Source organism: Callithrix jacchus, chromosome 1 (assembly GCF_049354715.1).
Source record: "Callithrix jacchus isolate 240 chromosome 1, calJac240_pri, whole genome shotgun sequence".
In the NCBI taxonomy this organism is placed as follows: Eukaryota; Metazoa; Chordata; class Mammalia; order Primates; family Cebidae; genus Callithrix; species Callithrix jacchus.
In genome coordinates, this window is record NC_133502.1 from 126,053,237 (window position 1) to 126,064,749 (window position 11,513).

The 11,513-nt window shown below is 41.7% G+C and overlaps 1 protein-coding gene across 2 annotated transcripts in view; it reads left to right on the forward strand.

Annotated features, from left to right (window-relative positions):
* Window positions 1-11,513, forward strand: part of ACER2 (alkaline ceramidase 2) — a 44,112-nt gene that overhangs the window by 22,664 nt on the left and 9,935 nt on the right. For both annotated transcript variants that reach the window (XM_002742957.6, XM_078369965.1), the window contains exon 4: window positions 2,254-2,391. In XM_002742957.6, the coding sequence (XP_002743003.1) occupies window positions 2,254-2,391 (138 nt within the window). The remainder of the gene's footprint in view (window positions 1-2,253; window positions 2,392-11,513) is intronic.

The following is an 11,513-nucleotide window of genomic DNA, read 5'->3' on the forward strand; positions in this document are numbered from 1 at the left end:
ATTTGAACGCAGGTCAGTCTCATTGAAACTCCTGTGCCTTGAATCATTGTTGCCTTGTCTGACCTGTGCCTAATTCCTAAATCACTGGATACAGAGAAGCGATGCACTTTGGACGTTTCTGATTATATGTTTATCCTACTGAAAAAGGTCAGATTGCCTTGGCATGAGTCATAGACCCTGAATCCCAGTGGAAGAGTTATTGTGGGTCACCAGGGGCCCTGTGTGTGATGGCTGTGGGCTCTCACCCTGAGCGGGCGGCCTTTCATCCAGTAGATGAAGAACACCAGGCGAGGCCAGGAGAAAAACATGCCTCTCCTGAGGATTAGCTGCCTGGAGCCTTTCCCACATGTATTTTTTCCTCTGGCAGAGGTTGAGCTATAATTCCTGTTCATTGCAGTCTGAAAGTTGGCAGCTTGGTCAATGATTTCCTGTGTCTTGATGATGAATGGCTTTCCTATTTAAGAGATAAATTTTTATTTTGAGGGTTCAATGCCCTTTGATTTCTTTATAATGGAATTTCATTCAAATTGGCTTCCTAACTGTGACCTGTTCCAGGGCTCTTGGCCAAAGTAAATTGTGCTAATGAGGAATAACAGAAACTTCAGGAAAATTGTGTACTCCTAAATTTAAGTCATGGACGAGGCCTTGGAAATCATCTAGTCCAGCCCTTTCATTTTACAGATAAGGAAATGAGTCCCAGAGAGAAAAGAAAGAGCGTGTCTAGGATCACGTCGCCACTTCTGGCTCTTTCTACTGAAATGACCTCCACTGAAGGGTGTGAGGATAGTATCGATTATTTGTCTGAGACTTGTCATTTCAAAAGCTTGTTGATGTAAATTCTTGTGCATACTAGACTTGTAGGTTGTCAATAAATATAGACTATTTTTCTTAGTCTATTGAAATTTTTTCTAAAAACTTTTTATGGATGTGCTAGACACATAGGACAAATTTTCTTTTAAACTAGGATGCATTATGGTTTGTCAGTGGTCTCTGTTTTACTTATGAAAGTTATACATGTTCACTTTGTCGAACAGGGGGTGACAAACCATATCCTGTGGGCCAAAAGGGTCCTGTTTTGCAAATCAGGTTTTATCAGCATCCAGCCATGCCCATTCATTTACTTATTCTCTGTAATGGCAGAGCTGAGTAGCTGTGGCAGAGACCTTAGGACCTGCAAAAGCTGTGTGTGTATAAGTATATATATGTGTGTGTGTGTGAGTGTGTGTGTGTATATATAATTTATTAAATATAATTTATTAATATTTATTTAATATAATTATACACATTTAATTATTAATGTATATCTTTGATTAAATATGTATTTATAATTACATGTAACTATATATAGCATAACTGTGGTTATATATAATATAAATATATTTATATAATATATTCTTTATACTTACAAATAAACATATATTTAATTAAATACTTATATAGTTTATTTTATGTTCAGATTATAGCTCACTGTAACCACAAACTCCAAGGCTCAAGCTGTGAGCCACCATGCCCAGCCCGAACCCAAAAACCCTTTATAGAAAAAAATTGTTAAACCCTACTGTAGGACATCTGAAAAAATACAGAGAAATCAAACATTTGAAAAAAATATAGAAAAATCGGCTGGGCATGGTGACTAACCCCTGTAATCCCAGCACTTTGGGAGGCCAAGGCGGGTGGATCACAAGGTCAAGAGTTTGAGACCAGCCTGGCCAACATGGTGAAACCCCATCTCCACTAAAAATACAAAAATTAGCTGGGCATGTTGGCACACACCTGTAATCCTAGCTATTTAGGAGTCTGAGGCAGGAGAATTGATAGAACCCAGGAGGCGGAGGTTGTAGTGAGCCAAGACTGTGCCACTATACTCCAGCCTGGGTAACAGAACAAGACGCTGTCTCAAAAAAATAAATAAATAAATAAAAAAGAAAAAGAAAAAGAAAAGAAAAGAAAAAAGTACAGAAGAATCACACAATGGAAACAGTTATCCATATCTCACCCTCAGAGATGTAGGTTGACTGTAATTTTACCATTCTTATGGCTAAATATTTTGAAAATCTCTATTTCCTAAGGATAAGTTACTTGAAGTGGAATTCCTAAGCCAGTGAGTGTGAATGGCTTTTTGAACCTTAGTACTTAGTGCAGAGTTTCTTTTCAGCTTGCATTTCTGGCAATGCCTGTAGCTTGCCAACGTTAAACAAACAAACAAACAAGAACTCCTTTTCTAATGGATTTGGTTTTGTTTCATGGATTCAGGGGCAGGTTCAAGGTGGTGGTCTGTGTCCTGTCTGCAGTTACAACGTGCCTAGCATTCGTCAAGCCCGCCATCAACAACATCTCTCTGATGACGCTAGGAGTTCCTTGCACTGCACTGCTCATTGCAGAGCTAAAGAGGTAGGTGCCATGATTCCTGCCTACCCCTTAGGCTGTCCCTGTGCTGGGAACATACCAGCTCAGGGTTCCTTTGCTGCTCTGCAGCAGAAGAGGAATTTTATTCCTCATGAAAGTTAGTTGCTGACTGTTGGATGGAAGCAGGTTTGATGGTTTGGATCATTCCATTGATCACAGCTAGCTTACCAGGACCATCTCAGCGCCTAGACCAAGTTGTCTAGACTTAATTCTGTAGAAAAGAAAAGTTCTAAAAGGTTATTGCATTCAGACACAGAAGGAAAAAGAGGAAGGGGGCAGGGAAAATGAGTTTGTATTTATAAGGAAATATGAACTTCAGGTGGACTGCAGTTGATAACGATACTTTCTCTGAGGTTTAGTGTCTCATTTACAATCTATCAGGTAACGGTTTTGCTCTTTGCATTAGCATTTTCTTTTGGGAACTTGTGTACTCAGAGTTTAGGTTGATATTCAGAAACATTCTCGTTTAGCATTTGTTAGTACATGATTTTCCTCTTGAGATCACACTGTTGCACTCTAACCTGGGCAACAAGAGCAAAACTCTGTGTCAAAACAAAAACAAAAAGAAGAGAAAAAAGGAAACACTTCTTTTTATTTGCAGCCATTTAAATAATTCTTTTTTTTTTTTTTTAAGGTGGAGTCTCACTCTGTCACCCAGGCTGGAGTGCAGTGGCACATTCTCAGCTAACTGCAGCCTCCGCCTCCTGTTTTCAGGTGATTCTCCTGACTCACCCTCCTGAGTAGCTGGGATTACAGCTGCCTGCCACTATGCCCAGTTAATTTTTGTATTTTTTGTAGAGATGGGGTTTCACCATGTTGGCCAAGCTGGTCTTAAACTCCTGACCTTATGTGATCTGCTCACCTTGGCCTCCCTAAGTGCTGGGATTACAAGTGTGAGCCACCGTGCCCAGCCTAAAAAATGTATTTTAATTCAGATCTTCTCATTGTTGTGGACATTGAATGTCTTAGTTGAAGTCTTGTAACTGAAATCTTAGTTTGATAGTTGCTCTGTGTAATGTGTTAAGTCAGCTTTCTCTCCTCTTTGATTTGAGAGGAGATATACATTTTTTTCTACTCGCTTTGCCGCTAGAGGGTTGCTTTGATTGTCAGCAATAACAGTCAGGGCCAAAGGCGGTTGGAAATGGTATAGTACTTGAACTTGCTGTCTGGCATCTTGCTGTCAGATCTTGCCTAGTTGCCTTCTACATCCGTCAAGGACTGGGGATGTAAGAGTCTCTTCAGACACAGGCTGAAGTGGTCCTAGAAGAATACTTATGTTTGAATAAATAAAAAAGCATTCAGTCCCTACCCTCTAAAAACTGTAATTTAAAAAAATTAGCTGTCTACTTTATCACTGATGTTACTTGTTAGAGCCAGAAGGGTTCTTAGCAACCTCAAATCTTCCTTCTCACTTGTATACTCACTCAAGTGTTTACTGAGTTCTTACTGAGTGCAAGCTCCCTGGCTCTTGATGGGCACCTCATCAGAATCACCTGGGAAGTGCACTAGCAAGGACAGGTGCTAGTGCAGGTGCTAGCACTGCCTCTGTAAAGATTTGGATTTTGGAGGTCTAGGATAGGAGCCTGGACATTTATAGATTTAAAAAGCTCAAAATCTTGGGGCTTGGGTGAGGGTAGGGTTAGAGCGGGGATGGAGGGAGGTGGTAGGGGAGATGAAAAAGGGAATGACTGCTAATAAGTAAGGGCTTCTTATTGGAGTGTTGGAATCATTATAAAATGAGATTGTGGTGATGGGTTCAAGATATCAAAACACACTGACCTGTATACTTTTTTTGTAAAACGGAGTCTCACTCTTGCTCAAGCTGGAGTGCAGTGGGACCATCTTGGCTCATTTTAGTCTCTGCCTCCTGTGTTCAAGCAATTTTCCTGCCTCAGCCTCTTGAGTACGTGGGACTACAGGCACCCACCACCATGCTCAGCCAATTTTTTGCATTTTAGTAGAGATAGGGTTTCACTGTGTTGCTCAGGGTGGTCTCTAACTCCTGAGCCCAAGCAGTCTGCCTGGCTCAGCCTCCCAAAGTGCTACGATTACAGGCATGAGCCACTGTGTCTGACCCGATCTGTACACTTTAAATAGAGGAATTTTATGGTATGTGAAATATGCCCCAATAAAGCTCTAAACAAAACAAAAACCCTCAGAACCTGCCCAGGTGCTTCTGTGTGGTACCCACCCGTTTGAAAGCCATAGATCTATTCTAAACTGTACATTCAAGACTGAGGATCTTAGCCTTGTGGAAGAAACACTTTCTCTATTTCTGGGTAGTAGTTGGGAATCTGTGATCACAAAGAGATATAGAGATGAAGAATTTGTAGCCTTTAATTAATAAATGATTATCTTATCATCCAACAGACTTAATGCTGAATAAGTCTGAAGTCATATACTTTCATCAAAATATGTTTCTTCTCATGGAGAAAGTTCTCAATGAAGCTCACATCAAGCCACTGCCCTTCATGGAAATGTTCTCTCATACTTTTATAAATCCAAAACTGCCGTAACTGAGGCCTGGATTTAGAATCCTTTTTGCCACTGTGGCTACAGGAGCAAAGCATGTCTGCACAGTGATGACCTTGAGGGCTGGCTGAGGTCCAGATTGCCATCTGTAGCACAGGACAGAGTGACTTGCTACTCTGTCCTCTTCTAGCCAGGTTTCTTAAGAGAATTTAAGAAGAAAGCCCAGCTGGGCGTGGTGGCTCACGCCTGTAATCCCAGTGCTTTAGGAGGTCGAGGTGGGCAGATCACTTGAAGTCAGGATTTGAGACCAACCTGGCCAACATCGTGAAAACTTGTCTGTACTAAAAATGCAAACACTAGCTGGACATGGTAGTGGGCACCTGTAATCTCAGCTACTCAGGAGGTTAAAGCAGGAGAATTGCTTGAACCTGGGAAGCAGAAGTTGCAGTGAGCTGAGATCACACCACTGCACTCCAGCCTGGGTGACACAGAAAGACTTGTATTAAAAAAAAAAAAAAAAAAGAAAAAAAAAAAAAAAAGAAGAAGAAGAAGAAGAAAGAAGACAGCCCTTCTTTTTTTTTTTTTTCTTAGTAGAGACAAGGTCTCACTGTGCCCAGGGAGTCTCAAACTCCTGGCCTCAAGCAGTCCTCTTGCCTCAGCCTCTTAAAGTGCCGGGACTGCAGGTGTGAGCCACTGCAGCCAGCCTGCCCTTCCTTCTTAAAGCCCTTGCAGGCTGGTTCCCCTCCCCATCTTTAGTCTAAAATGTTCATTCAAGAGTCACTAATGAGCTCTTTTTAAAAAACTAATTTTATCAAGTAACTAATATTTTTTGTAGATAAATTGGAGGATATAGCCACCAAAACATAAATCTATCATTTTTTCAGGAAAATTAATGTTTGATAGCCTCATAGTTTTTATGTACTAAATAAAAATGAAATAACCAAACCTGCCATGTGATGATAATGACGGTTAGCCCTCTGTTGTGTCTTCTTACAGACTTTTTTATTCTTTGCCATCTTTTTTTTTTTAATCTATCTGTATTTAAAAAAATAAAAATTAGCTCATTCTTATATACGTTAATCTAAAATTTGACTTTCTCACTTAGGAACGTATTGTATCTTCTTTTTCTGTCAATAAATACAGATCTTGGTCCTCATTTTAAATGGACATATAGAATTGTAATTTACTTTTAATTTATTTTGATTAGTCAATATATTTCCTTTTTTGACTGTTTAGGTTGTTTCCAGTTTTTCTTTATTATAAATATCTCTGTGATGAACATCTTTGTGTATCTTTGTGCACTCATTACACTGTTTCCTTAGGCTATGCTAATGGCCTTTTAACTTCCAGATAGAATCGCTTGTTTGCAGTGCTCCCTATCCTTGGCAGTCTGAAGAATCTGACACTGTCAACCTCCTCCTCTGAATTTTCTTCTCTTGGCTTCTGTGATCCTGTGTGATATAGGCTCTCCTACCTGACTGTTCCTACTCTGCTCTTTGCTTCCTAAGGTAGGCATTCTCCAAGACTGTGTCTTCAACCTTTTCTGTTTCTTGAAAATCTTATCCACCCTCTTGCGTTCAGTTGACATCACTCTGCATGATTCTTTGCAGTCCATCTTTGTCTCTCCTGAAGTTTAGGCCCATATTGCCAACTACCTGCTGGGTATCTCTGTCAGAGCCTTCCCAAACTATAATAGGCAAGATTACTGGCTTGGCTCCATGCCCTCTTTGCCTATGATGCCACTCAATGACCTTTCCCAAATTCTGTTTTAAAGTTCCCAAATTATTTTAATGGTGTCACTATTTTCTGAGTTCATTACACTTGAAACCCTACAATCATCATTGGGTCCCTCACCTCCTGCCACCTCAAATGATTGCTGGATTTCATGTAATCACCTTCTGCAATGTTTCATCTGTCACCTCCTCCCATGCTTTTGCCCCACCCTCACACCCCTCCAGTGGACCATTGTATTTGTTTTCTAACAGTCTCTTCTTCCTCCAGTCTCTTCCTTCAGACTGTTACTCCCTCATCCTTTACAAAAATCTTCAGTGGCACCTCGTTGTCTAAGCTTCCCTTATAAAAGAGCATATTCTTCCTCTGGTTCCTTCTACATGTCCTATGACCAACCAATTTGGACTGGCTCCTTGTTTTCTTGTCTTCAGGTCTTTGCTTATACTTTCTTCTCCCCCTGGAATGCCCTTTCCTACTACTACTTTGCAAAATCCTACCCCTTCCGTAATGCTCATCCTAGATACCAGCTCCTTTGTGAGGCCTTTCTTAACCCCTGCTTATCCTCTAAACCAGACATAATTGCTCTATTCCTAAACTCTTTGTGCTTTTACATTGTACTTAAACCATTCTCCCTTTCATCCTCCTCTAGCCAACTCTGGATGTTAACACATCTTAAAGGTCTTTGTCAAACACATAAATTGCTAGTGACAACATCTGAAATGATTTCCATTTGTAACATTCAGTCCAGTGGTGCTAGCTTATATTAGGCTTGAAGTGAATAGAATGTTCTGGATTTAGCTCTGTTTCTTGAGAATTCACTGCACTCTAGTTTCATTTTAACTCCTGAGTTTCATAATATGTTTTAGCTTATAATTTTGTTTTAAGGAAAGGGAAAGGGGAAGGTTTTTTTTTTTTTTTTTTTGAGATGGGGTCTTGCTCTGTTGCCCAGGCTGGAGTACAGTAGCATGATCATAGCTCATTGCAGCCTCAAACTCCTGGACTTAGGCAGTCCTTCCTCAGCCTCCCAAAGTGCAGAGATTACAGGTGTAAGCCATTTCACCTGGCTGGGAAAATATTTTAAGTTCATAAGACTTAAAGAAGAGGCCGGGCGCGGTGGCTCACGCCTGTAATCCCAGCACTTTGGGAGGCCAAGGCGGGTGGATCACAAGGTCAAGGGATCGAGACCATCCTGGTCAACATGGTGAAACCCCGTCTCTACTAAAAATACAAAAAAATAGCTGGGCGTGGTGGCGCGTGTCTGTAATCCCAGCTACTCAGGAGGCTGAGGCAGGAGAATTGCCTGAACCCAGGAGTTGGAGGTTGCGGTGAGCCAAGATCGCACCATTGCACTCCAGCCTGGGTAACAAGAGCAAAACTCCATCTCAAAAACAAAACAGACTTAAAGAAGAGCAAATGGAGGATTATTATGCAGTTTAAATAAATTCTGCTTCACAATTGTGATCTTTACATGGGTAAATATATTTTCCTTTAATACTCTAATCTTTTAAGTAATTACAAAAGAAATAATTTGTTTCGTGCTTAAAATATCTGCCCTGGAAAATCTAGCCATCACTAAAGCTAATTGGTCTTCATCATCAAGTTAAGCAGCAGCAGCTTCATGGGAGGAAAACTTCCTTCCATTAGGATCAGTCTTCTACCAGTTGGTTATTCCTTCCACTCCCCTATGTCTATTTCACTCCTGTACATTGTCCTCTATATTGTCCATCTCTTTCTAAAGGGGCTTTCTTTTTTTTCTTTTTTTTAGACTGAGTCTCACTCTGTCACCCAGGCTGGAGTGCAGTGGTGAGATCTTAGCTCACTGCAACCTCCGCCTCCCAGATTCAAGCAATTCTCCTGCCTCAGCCTCCCAAATACAGAAGTTATAATTACAGGTGTGCACCACCATGCCTGGCTAATTTTTGTATTTTTAGTAGAGACGGGTGGTCACCATGCTGTCCAGGCTGGTCTTGAACTCTTGACCTCAAGGGATCTGCCTTCCTTGGCCTCCCAAAGTGCTGGGATTACAGGCATGAGCCACTGTGCCCAGCCTAAAGGGGCTTTCTTATCAGCCTGTAAACACATTTTGAGTCCCTACTGCCTTCTCAAACACCCAACCTGGACTAATCCACATCTACATCTCTAGCTACTACCCTTGCTGTCACAAACAAACTTCTTTAAAAGCTTCCTCTATCCCTCACCTCCAATTTACTCTTCAACTCATGCCCATCTGCCTTCGGCCCCTACTTTGATACCCAAATCACTCTCAGTAAGCTGTACACCCAGTGATCAGTTTTCAGCCCTCCTGTATCTTATGTGTTATTCTCTCGGCTGCTTGCCCAATGAGCTCTCCTCCCCATGCCTCAAATGGTCTTTGTCACGGCTCCTGTGATACCACATCCTCCTGGCTTTCCTACTACCTCTCAGCAGCTCCTTTTCAGTCTCTTGCATAGACTCCTACTTTTCTACATCGCTTTGCATGTAGGAGTCCCTTAAGGTGCACCCTCATCTCCTGCTTGCTATGGTCTGAATGTTTGTGTCTCTCCTGAATTCATATGTTGAAATACTAATTAATAAGATGGAGGTGGGCCCTTTTGGGAGGTGATTAAGTCAGTGGGGATAGAGTCTTCATAAATCGGATTAGTGCTCTCATAAAAGAGGCCCCGGAGAGCTGCCTTGGCCTGTCTACCATGTGAGGATGCAGCTCTAGAAGGTGTGTCATCTATGAGGAATGGCCCTCGCCAGACACGGATTCTGCTGGCATTTTGATCTCAGAATTCCCAGCTGCCAGAACTATGAGAAACAAATTTCTGTTTTTATCAGCCACCCAGTTGATGGTGCTTTTTTAAAACAGCCTGCATGGATTAAGATACTGCTTTTCTTCCTTTATACATCCTCCTGAAAGATTTCCTCTACCTCTGTGGCTTTAATTCCCCTATAAATGCGAATGAATCCTGATCTTACATCTCCAACCCAGTCCTTCCTCCTAATTCTACTACTATGTGTCTAGTTGCCTACCTAACTTGTCTAATTCCATGTATCACAGGCATCTCAAATTCAACTTGTCCAAACCCAGATTCCTGATCTGTCTTTTCTAGCTCTGGTTCTCTTCATCATATTTCTAGTTGCAAGAGAGGGGCACACCATTTACCCAGTTACTCAAGCCTGAAAGCTGGCATCCTCTTCCTTCCCGACATGCCATTTGAGCAGTCATTTTTCTACCAGTTGATGTTGCAGTGAAGATAAAGTTCCAAATCCTTGACATGCTCCAGCCTTCCCCTGTGAGCTGAGCGCTCCCACAAGAAGCTCCTCTATCTTCCATCCCCAGCCATTCTGACCTTCTGTATCTTTTGTGGACCCTGCTCCTGCCAGCCCCAGGCCCTTCCTTACTTATGCTGTCCCTTTTCCTGGCCCTCTTGCCTGGCTAACTTCTGCTCATCCTTCAGTTTGTGAACTACTTATATGCCATTCCAGGACCCTGAACTTCCTTATGGCAGCCATCCTGATTGTTACTAGATTATTTGTATTGTTATTTTGTTCAGTGTCTATCCCCTCTGCTGGACATTGACTTCACATAGGCAGGGACGGGGTCTCTTTGTTCGCTGCTATGTCCCAGTTACCACCCCAGTTTCCAGCCAGGAAAAGATGGTTGTTTCCCTGCTTTGATAAAATACCCAGACAAAAGGATGAGCTTATCGCTCTTGCACCTCCTTCCCGAGTCTTCCCTGGTTGTCACCAGCAATGATCTATTATGTCTGAGCTGAATGTTTCTCACTGCACACTTGCTTGCTCAGAGGAAATAGAGGAGGGACTGTTTTTTCGCTTTCTCTTTCTCTTTAGCCTTTATTCCTAACGCTTGTTTCTAGTCATTTCTTTTAACCAGCTTCCTGAGAAGAATTTCTGTTGTCTTTTCTGAACTCTCTTTTAGATCATGAGAAAACAAAAGTTTATTCTGATTTTGGGTAGAAACCTGACACTGAAATTGGTGGTGTTAAGTACATTGCCAAGTAACTGAGATACATTTATCCTATTTTTAAAAATATATATTTTTTCTGATTATAGGAGTGATTTTATTGTTAAGAAGAATTTGAGAATACAGTCAAGGGTCTAGTAGAGAAGAAATGGTAGACATTCCTCTCAGAGTTTTCTATTGTAGAATAAGGTCCTGCTGTACATATGAATTTTGTCCGCCCTTTTTTACTTCACATTGATATTTTGATAAAAGCCCTGAAAAATGGGAGTGAAACCTAATAGACTACAGTTTCGGACAACCCCCAAGTGCAAATAAGACTGCTCAGCAGCTTCTAGCAGGACCTGCTTCCTCTAGAAGCAGAGAAAGGAAAAGTAACAGGCTGCCCGGAGACCAGGCTCCGCAGAGCCTCCCTCCTGCCTCGCACATGCCAAGCCTGCCCTGTCCTGGTGCTTGCAGTGTCCATTGGCTGGACACCCTGCCTCTTGGATGATGCCTTCTACGCAGGACATCTCTAACACATTGCTCTCTGTTATGGTGTGTTCCTTAAGCCAAACTTTCTAGGTTTAATTGCATTGGATGTTCATGGATCCTTGTGTCTCAGACTAATTGTCTGTGTATTTGTTGATATTTGTTCTTGTCTATTTTCATTTTACTTTTTAATTCAAGGCAAGAGACCTGTTTATTTTGTGCCTAGTGTGGAATTTGGTGCCCAGTCAATAATCTTTTTTTTTTTTTTGAGAGACTCTCGCTCTATTGCTGAGGCTGGAGTGCAGTGGCGCCATCTCAGCTCACTGCAACCTCCACCTCCCAGATTCAAACAATTCTCCTGCCTCAGCCTCCTGAGTAGCTGGGATTACAGTCATCTGCCACCATGCCCGGCTGATTTTTACTAGAGATGGGGTTTTACTGTATTAGCTAGGATGGTCTCGATCTC